Source organism: Chenopodium quinoa, unplaced genomic scaffold (assembly GCF_001683475.1).
Source record: "Chenopodium quinoa cultivar QQ74 unplaced genomic scaffold, ASM168347v1, whole genome shotgun sequence".
Taxonomy (NCBI): Eukaryota; Viridiplantae; Streptophyta; class Magnoliopsida; order Caryophyllales; family Amaranthaceae; genus Chenopodium; species Chenopodium quinoa.
The window spans coordinates 574750-593641 of NW_018744830.1; the positions used below are offsets into that span (position 1 = coordinate 574750).

At 41.6% G+C, this 18892-nt stretch overlaps 1 protein-coding gene across 1 annotated transcript; it reads right to left on the minus strand.

The window, feature by feature from the left end:
- Window positions 1–258: 258 nt before the first annotated feature.
- On the minus strand, window positions 259–18601 carry LOC110704321 ((+)-neomenthol dehydrogenase-like). The gene is made up of 3 exons (XM_021882110.1): window positions 18283–18601; window positions 3854–4112; window positions 259–619 (listed from the first exon to the last, which is right to left on the minus strand). Exons 1-3 carry the CDS (start codon window positions 18375–18377, stop codon window positions 416–418), a joined length of 558 nt encoding a protein of 185 aa, XP_021737802.1. The 5' UTR covers window positions 18378–18601; the 3' UTR covers window positions 259–415.
- Window positions 18602–18892: the final 291 nt, after the last annotated feature.

Genomic DNA, 18892 nt, shown 5'->3' on the forward strand with positions numbered 1-18892 from the left:
CCTTACCTTGTTCCCACAGAAACACCTAGCCTAGACACATAACCCATCACCCAAACACCTTAACCCATATCCGTTTCCGCATCACATATGTTTATAAGTTAAACTGTATGAAATTAAAAAATATTAATGGTTAAAGTTGTGCATTAACATGTGTGCCAATCAACATCATGCACTTATTTAGATATAGGACAGAGTAATATATATATGCCTCTAAACAACATTTTATTTCCATTAACTCACATCTGACTTTTCCTTTCCTTTTTTTTTTTTTTTGGTTAAATACCTTGGTTTGATACTATTCACTTAGTTTTATTCTTACATTCGTCAATTTAGAGCTTTGAAATTAGTTTCTCTAATTATTTATAATAATAGTAGAAAGTTGATATTTATTTTAAAATAGATCTCATATTAGGTTTTAACTTACATTTTTTTTGCCATTCAATCTTCCTAGCCTTGAGCTAATATTCACAATGCGAGCACCGGAAGAAGAAGGCCTCATCAAGGGAATCATAGCATTAATAACATTTTTAGTTCCATAATAATTTGTTCTAATAACTTGCTCTGCATGTTCAACGGAATTCTCTGATCCAACATTGAAATTGATGCCTGCATTGTTTACCTGTATTACACCAAATTTGAGAACACAATTATCAAGATACGATTATTCCTATATAAATTTATTCATGTCTTATTGTCATCGAAGTCCTAAATACACTACAATAAAAAAAAAAAAAAATCCACTTATATACAAGTTTAGATTGAAATGAAAATAAAGGAAGTATATATTAGGTCTAAATGAGTTCATCATCATATTTTTAACAATCATACAAACTCATTATGCTTTCATCTATACAAACATTTAGCATATACGTGCATGCGTAAACACACTCAACCTCCATTTCTTATTAATTAACTCACTTGAAATAGAAACACATGCAAATTAAGATGATGATAGATTGAAAGATAATTGACTAGAATACCCTTTTCTACCCTTTTCTTTTAAAGTTTATACTTCCCTATTCCATAAAGGTGTTTTTGTTTATTGTACCTTAATGAACTAAAGAATATGGTAAACAAATGTAAATATTCCTCTATTTTGACTTTTCATAGAAAAGAAAAAAGTAATTAGGAATAAAAGTTGACCCATTTAGTGGAGTGTTGCTGTAATGGAGGGTGAAAGAGAGGTTTTTTTTTTTTAATGTCATAAATTAAAGGAATAAAAATAACGGCAATTTTATGAAATGGCAATGAGTATTTAAAAAATTCACCAAATGCCATCACATTTTTCAGAATTCACCAAATGCCACTGAGGTTTAGTATAATATCACCAAATGCCATTTCCGTTAGTTGACCGTCAGTGTCTGGTGGTTGACCGTTAGTTGACCCAACATTTGCCACGTGTCACCTTCTGCTTGGTTCGTTTTTTTAAAAAAATATTTTTTTAAAAAAGAACCCAAAAAAATTAAAAAAAAATAATAAAAAAAAAAAAAAGAAAACCACCATCTTTCTCATTCCCTCTCTGTCATCTTTCCACCACCATTAAAACCCACGTTCAAGCTCGAAGGCAAGAACCCAACATGCTCATTTCTTCACCATTTTCTACAAAATTACTATCAAAATGCTCACAATCAAGAATGCAACAACATGGGACAAACAATTTCATCAAACAAGCATCATATGAGAAAGCTCCAAATCGATTTTTCAAAGGGGTTTTTCGAATTTTTCAAAAATGTGTATGAATTCGACAATGAAGTAAGGATTATACATGGAAATACTTACATTGCAATGAGAAGAAGAAATTACACACAAATTGCAAAGGGGAGGGGAATGGAGTTTTGGGTTGTGTGGGTGGGTGGGTGGCCGGAAACAAAAAGGGGAGGGGAAGAGTGTTTTGGGTGGGGTGGCCGGAAATCGAAAAGGGGAGGGGAATGGGGTATTGAGTGGGATTTTCTAGTGGGAGGCTGCCGGACTTCCATTCTCCTCTTCGCTGGGCTGCCGAACTTTGACTAGTGGCTGCGATTTTGGGGTTTTAGTGGTTGTTTCGAGGAGAGAGAGGGGTTTAAGGGGATGGGGGTTGTGGTTAAAGGGGAAGGAGGGGGGACGCGACGGGGCAGGAGGAGGGGGTGGCTGGCCGGCAGATGGATTTGGGTGGATTTTCTGGTGGGGCAAGGGGGGATTGGTGGTGGCTAGGTTTTTTAATTTCCGGTGGGCAGTGGGGCTAGGTAGTCAGGGGAGGGGTGGGGGTTGGGTTTTCTAATTTCTTTTTTTTTTTGTTTAATATTTTTGGTTTTTGTTTTTTTAATTTTTGTTTATTTTTTTTTAAAAACGAACCAATCAGAAGGTGGCACATGGCAAGTGTTGGGTCAACTAACGGTCAACCAACGGAAATGACATTTGGTGATATTATACTAAACTTCAGTTGCATTTGGTGAATTCTGAAAAATGCGATGGCATTTGGTGAATTTTTTAAGTATTCAGTGGCATTTCATGAAATTGCCGTAAAAAGAATGTATGAGCATCTTTATAGAATTGAACGATATAAACAAAATAATTGAATGTTAAAAAGTATATACATAACTTCCCAATTAATTTACTTAAAATTATTTAGTTTGTAATTACAATATAAAATTTGGGATGGCTTATACCATATGTTTAAATTACATTTTATACACAAAAAAAAGTAGCATAGAGTAGTATTATTGTGTTGTCTAACTTAACGTTCAAATAGATAATAATTTTAGGTAACCCTAAGTACCCCTAAATGAACATTTCAACCTTATATCGCCAAAGTGATAGAATTGAATATAAAAATTAAAAAGTATTACAACTGTATAGACAAGATAAAATGAAAAGTATTATATATATATATATATATATATATATATATATATATATATATATATATATATATATATATATATATTGTGAATTCAATCATCTTATTCCTTAATGATATTATTGGAAATTCTTTATACATTTGTGGATAAGGATATATGTATCATTTTTAAAATGACTAGGTTAGGTCTCTACCATGTACGGTAATTTTCAATAACTACTTTATAATTATTAACATTATATATAATTATAACTACTTTGTAAAATGAACTAATTATGAAAGAGTCTATTATTAGCAAAATAGATAATTTAAAATACACATATATGTATATTTATATATATTTCACTAACTAATTTATATCATTTCTTCTATTAACCAAATGAATATCTTACAACTATGTATCTAATTCGTAAATAGATTTACTTTTTACACACTATTAATCCGTTCCCTCTTACGCGGTATTTATTTTTCTTCCCAATAATCAACTGGCTTAGAAAAAAATTCATATCTTTCCTAGCAAGCTTTTCAAACATAATTAAATACACAAATATTTTAAAAAATAATAATTCCTGTTGTGAAAATGGTAAGAGTAGTGTATAACACTATGTATGTCACAAATCATGTTAAGAATTTGATTTTCATGTTTTTAACTTCAGCTTATGGTATCAATATATATAGTGCAAGGATACATTAAATCTTTTTAATTTTCTATTTATATATAAGATTTGTTTCCTAAAGAGTTTTTATTTATTTTTTTTTCTTTTTGATACACCAGAAAATTATACTTCATTTTTCTAGATTCACAAACAAAAGAAAAATTTCTCTTTCTTTTGTAAGAATACGAATATTTCTTTTGTTTGTTAAAAACTATTAAAATTCAATAAATGTTAAAAGGTTGTGCACACCAAATGAAATCAAAATCAAATTAATTTCTATAGCCAAATAGTATTAATGAAAAGAGAAACTAATCTTCAATTTGTCGTATTAAAAAATAAGTTAGATGAAGAAGTGAATTACCAATATATCTAGGCCACCATGTGTTTCTTGAATCCATTCAGCAAAATCCTTAATGGATTGAGGATCAACAATATCTAATTGATGGAACTCTACCAACAATCCAACTTCTTGCAATACTTTCACAGCCTCAATACCAACTTCAGTATCTCTTGAGGTAAGTACAACTGTCAACCCGTGACCAGCAAGTTGTCTAGTAATCTCAAAACCAATACCTCTATTACCTCCCGTTACTACTGCAATAGTTTCAGCAGTCCACCATCTATGATAATGTTTAAATACAAAAGCGATATTAAATTCTCAAATTAAAAGTAATATTTGATTTTAACCGTAAAATCTAAATCAGATTAATGAGTGGGTCTAATCTACACAATTTTCACAATAAATGAATTCATTATTAATTATTCAAAACATTACTAAGAAACATGAGAGTTAATGATCAAATAATATTACATAAATTTTCATTTTCTAAGTGCTTAGCTTGTACCACTACATTAGCATGGGATATTATTTACTAGATAATTTACCTAGTTTCATAGTGCCTATTTGTACGCTTGATTAAAAATTACAACCAAAATGGATAGCACGTGCCTCCTCTTTACATACGAATATGAGTTTGTTATGGAAAGTAAATAACTCAATAAAAAATGATCAAGATGGTGAATAAATAACAGGAAAAAAAAAAAAAAAGCAATAAATCACAATTACTTATATTTTTCATTGATAAAAATAAACATACAATACCCCTTTGTAAAAAAAATTCAATATCTCTCATTATTTGATTTCATTATTTTCTCACTAAAAATATTTTCAGTGTTAGATATTAAACTTCAATCCATCAAAAATCTTCAATGATGCATTTAATTAAACTCAATAAATACTGCTATTAAGTTAACCTTGATTTACAAAGTTATAAATTTTGAATAAGATGAATGATGATTATTTCTTTTTCCTTGAAAATTCAAGATATGAGTAAATATTTTCAATATTTTGTTTGCATTTAATATATATATATATATATATATATATATATATATATATATATATATATATACTCTTTTTATCTCTAACTGTTAAGTTTACACACTTTGATTGACATAGAGTTTTAATCAAATTTAATTGACTCTTATTTATTTTTGTGATAATTGATATCTGGTGTTTCGGGTGAAAACAATGGGACCTTGCCGAAGGTCCGCTGAGATGGAGAAGACTGGATTCGGTCCAAGTTATGTTGGGCCGAAGGTTTCCTGCACAGTAAACACACGTAAACTAGCCTCGGGGGTGTTGTCGAGGAAGGCCCCTCCGATGCTAAAGTCAGTACAATGTGTAAGAAGAAGACACTATGCAAGAGAGTTTGTAGCTTGAGGCTTTTATGGAATATATCAGAATATCTCAATGAGCATATGAATCAGAATCTGAATATGAACGTCCGTGTGTGAATGTGTCAATATGATGGCTTTTATACCTCATCATGCATGGAGAGGTTGGGCCTTAGCCCAATTGGCTTGCTTTGTGGGCTGACCTTTGACTTTTGCACAATTGGAGAGTTGAACCTTGACCTTGGGCTTTTAATTGGATCATTTAGTGCTTAGGCCCAATTTGGACTAAATTGGACCCAAACAACTTGCCCCCAGACCCGATTTGGAAGGATGACGGGTCGGGTTTGATTTAATTCAGAAAAGGAGGGAAGTAAATGATTTAATTGATCCAAAAATTTGAATTTAAACCGTAATTAATGAGATAACAACGGTTAATGATTGCGGAAGTTGGACGGATAATGGGCAGTTTAATCGCAAGATCATGTGTTTAATGGTTACTTAGTGGGTATTTAAGAGAAATTAAAACGCAGACTCCTCGTATCCCGTACCTGGAGATATAAACAGAGGCGCGTCATTCTCCTCACTTATTCACCAACACAAACCCAGAATTCTCAAGAGAGAAACCAAGAACCCGCATCAAAACTTCGCAAATTCCCCGAGCATTAAGCTTAGAAACTGAGACTTGCCACTACGAACTCGTAAATCGGCAACTTTCGCTTCAGATTAAGGTAAATTCCTTTGATTTCAGTTTATTTTTCTTCGAATTCGAACTCCTTCCCCTTTTCATTCGACTTTTCTCTTCGAAATAATCAATGGCAAGAGGAGTTAGAGGTAGAGCCCGTGCTCCAAGAAGAGCAAGGCCGATTCCCGATCCTAGGAACAGGATTGGGACCTGGAATGGTCAAAGGCCGGAGTCTGACCCTGCTGAAGGGATTAGGGCGACTCCCCTTTCCTCGGCTCCTCCTCAAAGAACGGAGGAGCCGAGCGCTTCTGGACGGGATGATGAAGTTCCCGCTGTCCTTTGGGATATCCTCCCTGGGTTTTCAGAATGGGAGAATGCCGAAGTCGCTTCGGCCATGATAAAGAACCGCCCCTACTCATGGTGGGTAGAGAACGCCGATCAATATCGATTTGCCGAGCAAATTGAGTTGCATTACGGCATTTTTGAAGCTGATGGGTATTGGTGCCGAATGCCCTCGGCATCCGATAGAATCCATCGTCCACCCCCGGGGTATGTGGGGGTGTACACGAGACAGCTTCAGTACGGGCTGAGGTTCCCTTTGGACGTATTCGTCCGAGACTTGCTGATCCATTACAACATCTCTCTATGTCAGCTAACCCCCACCAGCATCCGAAGGGTGATGACATACTTATGGGTCTGCAAGTTCTTCAAGTACGTGCCGAACCTGCACTGCTTCAAAAAGCTCCATCGGCTAGTGCCAAATATTCAAAGTGGGCACGGAAGCCATGGTTCTGGGTGGTACCGGATTGAGTCCCGGCCCCAATACCTGACCATGTGGCCAAATGACTCTTCAGACAAGGACTGGAGAGGTCAATGGATTTGGGTTAGGGCACCCACAGATCCGGGCCACCCTTGCGTCTTCAGCGCTCCCCGGTACCTCGCTGAGCCTGATCCCGAAATGGGAAGTCTAGGTCCCCCCGCAGATAACGGGGCGGATCCGAACCTGGATCAGCAACATATCTTCGGCAAGCTGCCGAACCGGGGGGGCAGTGGCCGAATGCAGCATATCCTGGAGACTTGGCTCCCCGATACGCATTACGTTTTCCAAGAGAACATGCTAGCAGCTGTTGGCCTCAGCCGAAAGTTTAAGGATGGTAAGCTTCTTCGGCTGGGGCCGAGGCTTTTTAACTACCTCTTTTTCTTCTCTCGCTTTGCTTTTTTATGCTGTGCCGATCTATCTGAGCTAACCTTTCCCCTTTCCTTTTTTCAGAGCGGGACGAGACCAACGTTGGCATTAACTACGCTCGTCTTGGTGTCAACCGAGAACGAGTTGTAACTGAACGGGCCCCGTCTATCACTGAGCCGAGGCATAGGGAAGTTCATCTAGACTCTTCCCACTTCCAAATTGAGGTTGTTGCTCTGTATCAGAGGCAGAAGCCTTGGTGGAAGAAGAGAGACCCTTGGTTTCAGCTGCTGGACGAAGAAGCTGAAGCTGCCCGCACAGCCGAAGAGGTTGCACGGGTACTCGAAGCTTGCGAAGGAGGAGAAGGGTCCTCCAGAGCTGCTGAAGCCGAAGCTGCAGCTAGAGCAGCTGAAGAAGACGAGGCTTTGCTGAAGACCTCGGTGAGCTTTCAGACAACTTTTTCTTTTTTCTTTTCTCTTTTTTTTTTTTTTTTTTTTTTTTTTTTTTTTTTTTACTCACATTCTTCTTCCCCCTGTCTGTTATAGTCTGAAGAGAGTAACAGACACAGAGAAGGCAAAGCTCCTGTTCGTCCCGAAGACCAAATACAAGAGTCTTCAGACTCAGATATGGACGAGCAGCCCCTTCTGAAAAGGCGCCGAAGGATGGCCATCATCGGCCCTCATGACTTTCAGCGGAGGCCGATGACCATCGGCGTCGCAATAAGGGAACCCGAGGAAGGCAACGGATCGCCGAGGGTTCCCCAGCCACCACCCCAATCACCTCAAAAGACCCCTCCGCCACCTCCTGAGATGGAGGTGGATCAGAGAACTCCCGAACCTAAGGGAGGGGTCCAAGAAGAAATCAAGAAGAGTGCTGCTGAGCACGAAAATAAGGATGCCGTGATGTCCAGTGCTGAGGGCTTCACGGCAGACATCGCAAGAGAGGTTGAGGCTTTCGTCCTCACCCCTGAAGAAGAGGAGGTCATAGTAATTGACTCCTCTGAGAAGGATGATGCTGAGACAACCAAAGCTAATCAAGCTCCATCGTCATCCTTCCCTTCTTTCCAGACTCTGCATTCTGGAGAAATGGGTTTCTCGGCCCCCCGAATTCCAATCCCAGACCACATCTGGGACCTCATATGGGGTCAGAACCGAGAAGGAGCTGCAGCCTACTTCGGCAATTTTGCTGGCATGTCCGAAGTAGACAGGGCAAGGATCTGGTCGCTGAAGGCCACTGATGGGATGGGCGAATCCAGCAGATCAGTTCCTGACCCAGCCAGGTCTAACCAACTGCTGATGATGCAGGTAATTTTCCTTGTCTTCATTTCCTCTGAAATTCAACTCTTTATATATATATTTTTTTTATTTATTTATTTATTTTTGTCTTCCTGCTTTCAGTTTGTGCACAATCAGACTCTCACTGTAGAGCTGATAGATACCCTACAAGATAGGGTAGACGCTGCTGTGCACGACAAGAAGGTGGCTGAAGAGGAAGTTAAGCTTGCTAAGCTGAAGCAAGCAGCAGCTGAAGAGAAGCAGCAGGAGGTTGAGGAGTATGAGAAAAGAGCTGCTGAAGCCCTCAAAACCTTCTGCGATGCTATGGAGAAGGAAGTTTTTCCCCCACTGATGGAAGGGGAAAAATTCCTCCAGGAGCACATGGGAGTGGACGTCTCCAAATTCAAGGCTGCTGTTGAGAGCCGAATTCAGGAAGGAACTGCTGCACAAGCTGAAGTGCAGCAATGTCTAGAGGCTCTTGAAGCCAGCCGAATGGCTGCTGAAGAGCTGCTCCTGGCCAAAGATGTCCAACTCTCAGAGGCTGCTGTTGCTGCTGAAGCCCAAAGAGCTAAATTCCAAGAGGCTGAGGATCAACTGATGATCCAGAAAGTTGAAGTGGCCCAAGCCCAGACAAAGGCTTCCCAAATTCAGCAGGAGCTGAACGAGCTGAAAGGTTCCTCCTCCAAGCTCGCTGATGAGCTGAAGAAATCCAAGGAAGACTTGGAGGAGACCCAGAAGAAGCTGGCTGATGCTGAGGCTTTACTCAAAGTCCGTGTCTATACCCAAGAGGAATATGAGATGGGTTTCAGAAACGGGTTCCGAGTATGCCGAAGAGTCTGCCTTCATGCTGAGCCGAAGCTGGACTGGTCTAAATGTGCTGAGTGGGTCCAGAATCCCGAAGACCCTCATATGAAGTATGCAACTCCAGCCGAAGCTGAAATTCTTAAGGCTGAGGAAGCCGAAGAGGAAGCTGAGAGACTGGAGTTGGAAGCTGAGCAGAGGGAAAGGGAGGCTCGGTAGAGTGCAAAGCCCGCTTCTTCTGCTGCTGGGGCTGAGGCCACCATGGGGCTCAACGCTGATCAGTCTGATCCTCAGGCTGAAGCATAGGAACTCGGGCAGTCGTCTTCAGAATCTTGCGGTTCATCATGTGCTTAACTTTAGACTTGCCGCTTTCTGAGTTTTTTGCCTTGTTTTTTGCTTCAGCTTGCCTTGTCGTACAGCAGTTTTATTTTTTTTGCTTATGTACGTATTTCGGCAGCTGTTATTTTCCGCTTGTGGGCGGCTGCCGATACTGAATTATTGAACTTGTAGCTCAATTTTTGAGCATGAAATATTAATCTGATGCTCTTTTCTTCAGTTGCTTTATTTTTGAATGCTTTACTGTTTCTTTTCTTCAATTCTGCCGAACATACTTGCACTGAGTGCTTCTTGCCCCCCCAGAAATTGAAGTATGACTTCAGCTGAATAAGCAATTTCTTTACTTCTTCAAAATGGGTATCCGAAACACAGGGCCAACTGAAGGCAATGCTTCTAGGATACAAGTCTTACTGAAGATTGACTTCATCTGAAAGTTGGATATCCGAAACACAGGGCCAACTGAAGGCAATGCTTTGGATATTAGCCTTCTGGGATACAAGGCTCAGTTAAGGCAATATCCCAGAATTGTCCATGGACTAACCTCTTTGGAACAAGTCTTACTGAAGTTTGACTTCAGCTGAAAGACCAGTGTTCTTAAAGAAGACGCATATCCGAAACACAGGGCCAACTGAAGGCAATGTTTCGAATAATGGCTTTCTGGGATACAAGGCTCAGTTAAGGCAATATCCCAGAATTGTCCATGGACTAATATCTTTGGAGAACAGGTCTTACTGAAGTTTGACTTCAGCTGAAAGACCAGTGTTCTTTAAAAAGACGAGTTCTGTCAGCCATCTGAAACCCAGTTACCCGAAGGCGAAGGTTTCAGACGAGGCTGATTTAAAAATTTTCAACTGTTGCTGTTATCCTTGATTTTCTGTCTATCTTTGAAAAATGGATACCCGAAACACAGGGCCAACTTAAGGCAATGCTTCGGATAATGGCTCTCTGGGATACAAGGCTCAGTTAAGGCAATATCCCAGAATTGTCCATGGACTCATGTCTTTGGAGAACAAGTCTTACTGAAGTTTGACTTCAGCTGAAAGACCAGTGTTCTTTAAAAAGACGAGTTTTGTCAGCAATCTGAAACCCAGTTACCTGAAGGCGAAGGTTTCAGACGAGGCTGAATAAAAAACCCTTAAAGAGTAGATAGAACAAAGAAAATTTTGAAAGGATAAAAAGTTGTAAATATTTATATAAATGGCGGCTCCAAGGCCTTTCATTAGTTCAAAAATGTACTTACAAAGATTGTTCTGCCCCGAAGGGTTTACACATGGTATTTTTTCAGTACATCAGCGTTCCAGTGATTTTTCAACTCAGTTCCATCCAACTGCCGAAGTCGGTATGTCCCTGGCTGAAGCTCATCATAAATTTCATAAGGTCCTTCCCATGTAGCTGAGAGTTTCCCATGGATTCGGCCTTTCTGAACTGCAGCAGCATTCCGAAGGACAAGGTCTCCAATTTTGAGAGGCCTTGCATGGACCCTTCGGTTATAAAATTTGCTGACTCTCTGCTTATAGGCGGCCATTTTATCTCGGGCTGAGTCTCTTACTTCATCGAGGAAATCAAGAGTTTCCCTCATCAGTCGCTCATTCTCAGCCGAGAAATGGTGCACTCGAAGGCTCTCAGAGCCAATTTCCACTGGAAGGACGGCTTCGGCACCATACACCAGTTCAAAAGGTGAGTGGCCCGTTGCCTCTTTTTCAGTTGTCCGAAGGGACCAAAGGGTTCCAGGGAGCTCCTCTAGCCATTTGGACTTTTGATCTTCCACCCTCTTCTTGAGGGCATTTAAGATCTGTTTATTTGCTGCTTCGGCTTGTCCGTTACTTTGCGGGTGGCATACCGCTGAATATGCCAGTCTGATGCCGAACTGATCTGTATATCGCTTCAGCGGTAAGTTATCAAATTGCCTCCCATGATCGAAGACAAATACTCTCGGGATGCCAAAGCGAGTGATGATATTCTGCCAGATAAATTTTCTGACAGTTTGCTCTGTAATGTTCGAGGCTGCTTCGGCCTCGATCCATTTACTGAAGTAGTCGACACCAACTATCAGCCATTTTTTCTGGTACACAGCCTCTGGAAATGGTCCCAGTATATCCAGTCCCCATTGGGCAAATGGGAGTGGATTAAGGATCGGCTGAAGATCCCTTGCTGGCTGATGGATAACTGGAGCATATTTTTGACATTTTTTCGCATTTCCGAACCAGCTCCTTAGCATCTGCGATCATGGTGGGCCAGTAATATCCAGCCCTCAATGCCTTGTGGGCTAAGGTTCTTCCCCCAATGTGGTTCCCACAGATGTCGAGGTGAATCTCCCGTAGGATATAATCTGCATCTGTTGGTCCCACGCATTTCAGCAATGGGGCTGAGAAGGACTTTTTCAGAAGTTCCCCCTGAAGACAATGAACCTAGAACTGGTTCTCTTCATCTTGGAGGCCAAAGCTTTATCCTCAGGAGTTTCTCCCCGAAGCTTGAAAGCTAGGATGGGGTCCATCCAACTAGGCTCTGGGTCAGCGCAGCACACTTCAGGTGCTTCGTCGACACTTCTCTCTCGACGCACTTCTACATATACAGACCTGTTCAGCTCGGTAAAAGATGAACTAGCAAGTTTGGAGAGTGCATCGGCTTGAGTATTCTGACCCCTTGGGATCAGCTGAACCTCAAAAGTTTTCAGCTCTGCAATGACTGATTTGATCTTGGCAAGATAAGCTATCATGGAGGGCTCTTTGGCCTCGTAGCTGCCACTGATCTGATATGCAACTAGCTGAGAGTCTGTTTTTAAGCAGACATGATCGGCTTCCAAGGAGATGCATAACTGTAGGCCGGCGATTGCTGCCTCATATTCGGCTTCATTGTTCGAGGCCTTAAAAGAAAATTTTAGTGCATACTCAAAGGATTTGCCTTCGGGAGAAGTTATCACTACTCCTGCCCCCGAACCGTTTTCGGTGGAAGACCCATCCGTAAACACGGTCCAGACTTTCTTTTCACTGTCCAGCGCTTCTTGGTATGAGCATTCGGCCAAGAAATCCGCTAGGGCTTGAGCCTTAATGGCAGCCCTCGGACGGTAGCTGATGCTGAATTCGGTGAGCTCAAAAGCCCACTTGGCTAGCCTACCGGATTTTTCAACCTTGCCGAGAACTTTTTCCAACGGCTGATCAGTTAAGACCACTATCTGATGGCAATCAAAATAGGGCCTCAGCTTCCGAGCAGCTACTACTACCGCGAAAGCAACTTTCTCGAGTAGAGGATAGCGGGTCTCGGCATCCGTCAGTGTATGACTGACGAAATAGATCGGTTGTTGACTCTTACTCTCTTCCCTCAGCAATACTGCGCTGATGGTGGCCGGGCTAACGGCCACATATAGGTATAAAGTTTCTCCTTCAGCTGGGCTAGCCAGCGTTGGGAGTCGAGCCAGATGCTCCCGAAGCTGTTGAAAGGCGTCTTTTTGCTCTTCCTCCCAAATAAGCTCTTTTGTTTTCGGGAGTTTCAGGGCTTTGAAGAAAGGTAACCCCTTATCCGAAGCTCTGGAAATGAACCTCGAGAGGGCTGCCATTCTTCCGGTGAGCCGCTGAACATCCCGCTTCGTTTTCGGCTCAGGAAGGTCGAGCGCCGCTTTGACTTTAGAGGGATTGGCATCAATCCCCCTTTTGCTGACCATGAACCCCAGGAATTTCCCTGACTTCACGCCGAAGACACACTTCTTCGGATTCAGCTTCATTTGATGCTTTCTCAAGGTGGCGAAAGTTTCAGCCAGGTCCTTTACATGGTCCTCTAGTTTTTTGCTTTTGACGATTGAATCGTCAACATAGACTTCCATGTTTCGGCCCTTTTGATCGGCGAAAACTTGATCCACCAGCCTTTGATAGGTTGCCCCCGCATTTTTCAATCCGAAGGGCATCATTTTGTAATTGTACACCCCAGCGTTCGTGACGAATGCTGTCTTGGCTCGATCGTCGGGGTGCATAAAGATCTGATGATACCCCGAGAATGCGTCCATGAAGCTAAGCAAGGCATGGCCACTTGTCGAATCGACTAGCTGATCGATTCTCGGCAAGGGATAGAAATCCTTTGGACAAGCCTTATTTAGGTCCGTGAAGTCAACGCACATCCTCCAGGTACCATTGGGCTTCTGAACCATCACCACATTTGCCAGCCATTCTGGATATTGGCAAGGTTCAATGAATCCTGCCTCCAATAATTTTTTGACTTCGGCTGCGATGTCTCGGTTCTTATTGGCGGAGTAATTCCGCTTCTTTTGCTTAACTGGTCGACACGTTGGGTCAACATTAAGCTTATGGGAGATGAGGTCTGAACTTATCCCGGGCATATCTGCTGCCGAGAAAGCAAACACATCTTTGTTATCCCGAAGGAGCTGAATAAGTTCACAACGGGTGTTCGGATCAAGGTCCATCCCGATTGTTACACATTTCTCAGCGTCTCCTTCGGCCAACTCAACTGTTTCAGTCTGTTGGTCCATGTCCATTGCCGATGGACTGGACTCTTCAGAATCTGGTCTGCTGCCAATGTCAGCAGGTGTCCCAGTCTTTGTGTTCTTCGGCTGGCTCTCTGAGTCTTGCGGCTCAGCTGAAGAGCTAGCCTTTTCCCTTTCGGGCCCTTTTTCTCTGGGCACGGATCCTTGGGCCGAAGCACTTAGGCCTTTCGGCTTTTTCGTGCTTGGCTCTCTTTCTTTTTCTTTCCCCTCCTCATCCTTATCGTCATCTGGGCGACTACTGGATGGCTTGAGGTAGTTGCACCTTCGGGCGTCCTTTTGGTTGCCCTGTATCCTTTCAGGGAAGCCGGCGTCTGAGACGTAAATCATCAGCTGATGATAAGTTGAGACGACCCCTTGGATCTCGTGAATTATGGGTCTCCCCAAAATCACGTTGTACACTGAAGGAGCGTCGATGACCAAAAATTCAGTCATGACATTCCTTGCTGCCTCATCGCAGCCGATGGTGACAGGAAGTGTCACCTTCCCATCTGGATAAGTTGAAGCCCATTGAACCCGGATACCGGATAGGGTACCGGCGTAAGGTGCTTGGGCTTCAGCTTAATTTGATTGTAGGCCTTTCGGAACAGAATGTTTGCTCCACTGCCACCGTCAACAAGGACCTTACTGACGTCGTGGTTGGCCACCGTGGCGATGATCACCAACGGATCCTCATGAGGGAACGTGATCCCCCGGCAGTCGGCGGCTGTGAACGTCATGTTCGGCACCGGCGACTGGGGAGATTGAATGTCAGCGTTGTTCACCTGGTGAGTCAAAGCTCTAAGGTGGCGCTTGTGCTCCCTCCGCGAGTATATTCCTCCCGAGATAACATTGATCGGAGGGAATTTCCCCTCCGGCTTTTTACTGTTTTTCCGGGGGAAATCAAGGTCCTGCCGAGGGTCCTTTGCTGACCTCTCGGATTCTTTTTTCTCGCGGTGATCCGCGATGTATTTTTTCAAGTATCCCTTCCGGACCATGTCCTCTATCTGGTCCTTCAGTTGGATACACTCCTCAGTGTTGTGGCCCGAAGACTCGTGGAACTCACACCACTGATTTTTATTTTTTCGCTGATACCACTCTGGGAGTGGTCGCGGCTTTCGGTAACTCTGCTCTTCCTTCGTCACACTGTAAATTTTGGCGCGTGGAAGAGAGAGCGGAGTGTAGGACTCGTATCTGCCTGTGTATGAGGCAAATCTGTCCTTCTTTGGGTCGTTGGCCAGAGATTGCTCCGGGGCCTTTGATTTTCCCTTTGCCTTATGGCCTTGGCCTTCAGACAAGGGTATTTGCCTCTGTTTCCCTCCCCCGGATTGAGGTTGGGTTTTTGCTTTATTCCATTCTTCGGCTCGGATGAACTTATCCGAAGCACTAAGAGCTTCCTCCAAGGTCTGCGGGGTATGCATGACCATGAAGTCTAGGAACTTTCCTGGCTGAAGGCCATTCTGCATTGCAAAAACGGCTAACCCCTGGTCCAGCTGGGAGACGCTTGATGACTCGTTACTGAAACGGGTCAGGTAGTCTCGGAGGCTTTCGGTTTCCCCCTGTTGCAGACTCATGAGCTCTGCGGTAGTCTTCTCTCGGCGGTTTGCCGTGGAAAACTTGCTCCTGAACTTGGAGGACAGATCATCCCAACCTGTTATGGAGCCTTGCCTTACTCCCTTGGAGATCCACGCTTGCGCGACCCCCTTGAGAGTGGTTGGGAAATATTTGCACCAAGTCGCCTCGGATCTGGGGCAAAGATGCATATGAGTCTCATACGAGGCCACGTGGTCCTTCGGATCCGTGGTCCCGTCATATGTGATATGCGACGGTATTTTAACCGTGGGTACGCGCTCTTCCAGTATCCATTGCTCGAATGGTGAACTAGCGGGTAGCATAACGGCCTTGCCCTTGTTCCTGGCCGAAGGGACCGCGCTCCGCCCTCTTAGAGAGGTAGGAGTGGTTTTCGTCCCTGGCTGGGAAGTCTGGGCCTCGGCTGCAGGGAACGAGAGGCGACTACGCACGCTCGGTTCCTGGCCGCCGAGTCGGTCAAGGACGCTTCTGCGAACAGTCTCAGGTTCTCGGTGAGTAGATTCTGGCCGAGAAGCTGAGCTGCTGCTCTTATGCGCTTCTGGTCTTGAGGATGAGGATCCTTTTAATAATTGAGGGTTCTTTTTCCTCTGTTTTTCATTTTTCCAAGAATCCTCCTCCCACTCTTCCAGTTCCCGGAAGGAAGGAAGCTTCCCACCGTCATGGTCTAACTTCCTCCGCTGATGCCGGGTATGCGGAGGAGTTCGATCACGAGGCGGTGGCATATTTTGTGCCCTCATTGCCTCCATGAGTACTGCCAGCGCTCTTGCCACCTCTTCCGAACTGGGCCCCGTCAAAGGGGTCCTCGGCCGAGTGTGGGAATGAGGTCGCGCAGCCGATGGTTGGCTTTGGGACACTGAATATGTCCTATGATCAGACTGACCCCTGCTAGACCGAGAGTGGTCCGGCCTATATTGAGAGTCATGAATTACGGGAGATAGGGACTCCTCCTTGTATGATCCTCCCCCCGAGCCGGCACCCTTGGGAGAGTTCCGGTCCGGCGAGGGCGATGGTGTAGGGGTTTTAGGCTTTTCGCCCGCTCCTTGACGGAGGCTTTTGCTCTTGCGGTTCTTAGCCATGGCTGCTAAGATAATTGCAAGATGATCTTGGTTAGGAATTTGACTTAAAGATTTTTGAAAGTCTTCCCCACAGACGGCGCCAAATTGTTTCGGGTGAAAACAATGGGACCTTGCCGAAGGTCCGCTGAGATGGAGAAGACTGGATTCGGTCCAAGTTATGTTGGGCCGAAGGTTTCCTGCACAGTAAACACACGTAACCTAGCCTCGGGGGTGTTGCCGAGGAAGGCCCCTCCGATGCTAAAGTCAGTACAATGTGTAAGAAGAAGACACTATGCAAGAGAGTTTGTAGCTTGAGGCTTTTATGGAATATATCAGAATATCTCAATGAGCATATGAATCAGAATCTGAATATGAACGTCCGTGTGTGAATGTGTCAATATGATGGCTTTTATACCTCATCATGCATGGAGAGGTTGGGCCTTAGCCCAATTGGCTTGCTTTGTGGGCTGACCTTTGACTTTTGCACAATTGGAGAGTTGAACCTTGACCTTGGGCTTTTAATTGGATCATTTAGTGCTTAGGCCCAATTTGGACTAAATTGGACCCAAACATCTGGGTTTTTTTTTGTAACAAAATTAGTGGGTAGTTGGATTTTTATCTATCTATTTATTAATTATCTATCACAGTAATGGATAGAAGGTTTTATTTATTATAGATAGTGAATAGAAGGTCCAAAGTGTTGTGAAGGAAATATTATAAAATGAGTGGGTCTAATCGATTTATGAAAAGAAAGAGATATGAATCGAAGAGGTACAACTTTAGAAGGATCATGTCAACATAGTAAAAACAAAAGGATTAATGATTTTTTTTATTTTATTTTATTTTTGCTAACCACAAGGGCAAATGTGATATTTCTTTAAACAATACAATTTTAAAATCTATGGTCAATTTTCTATTGAAGAGAATAATGAAAATACCATAAAATTTAATCCCCTAAGATAAGAAAATTATAATTGATCCATAAAATCAGAATTAATAAAAATTGATAAAAAATAAACACAATTTATTTATAAATTTCATTAGGCGATTGACCAAATTTCTTAACTAGTAGAATAATACGATTTTGCAATCTAAGACCAATTTTGCTATCAAAGAGAATAATGTGAGTGCCACAAAATAGTTGATCCCCTAAAATAAGAAAATTATAACATAATGTTGAATATATATATTTTATGACAATAAAAATAAGTTTTATCCATTAGATTTTAATATAATACTTATACCAATAATATCAGGGTAATAAATTTTCTTTTTTTTGATTTAATTTGATGAATTAAATCTGGTCATCATCTTAAGAAAAGGGAGACATGCATGATTATTTGTCAGGAAAAAAAATCAATGTAGCATAATTTCATATATACCTTCCTTTTTTTTTTTTTTTTTTAATAAGAATTTATCTTTATTTATTTGTTAGAGTTAGGTGGTTGTATATCTATTTAAGCACATACGCAATAATAACATCATCACCTCCACCAAAAATAACAATTATCACAATAACAAATCATCTATATCCCATGGAAGAGGAAAAGGAAGGGGAAGGGGAAGGGGATGATCTTACTCCTAATCTACAATAGAGTTTAACTATATATAATATGAAAAAATAATATAAATTTATTTCATATATTCATGTTATATATATATATATATATATATATATATATATATATATATTAGAAAAAAAAGGGTTGAATATTGATAAATACCGTCGATGATCTGAATAGGGAATGGTACGAAGCAACGAAATCTCTTGGAGCCTCTTTTCACGACGATCTTTTGATCGTTCTTTCCCTCCCCCCATTAATATTTTTTCTTCCTAATAATTTAAAATTATGTTTATTAGAATTAGAGGAAACTAAAAGGGAGATAAAGGGGAAAACTAAGAAAAAAAAATGACAAATTGACAAGAAAAATAATAAGAAGAGTGTATGCGCGAGGTTGTAGGATCTTATATTTCTCTTTAAAATTTTAGCGATAATAATTCCATTATTTAAGGTGTCACTTTATTATATTTTTTATTTTTCATTATTCATTTAAAAAATTGAAATTTATTGATAGCTAGTGTTTAACTTTATTTGATAATAAAATAAAATCATTTTAATAGGTATTAGCTATACACATGGGCAAAAGTAGTCATGAATGTCTACTCGTGTAATGATAATATCACCGATTTTTTTCTTTTACCAAATACCTCTGAGTTTTTGACAAATTTAAATTTCGACTCGTGTGAACACAATAATTTAGCATGACTCAACATTAAAAATTAATCTGACCCGACCTGATCTCACCGCGAATCCAATCTGACCCGATCCGAAG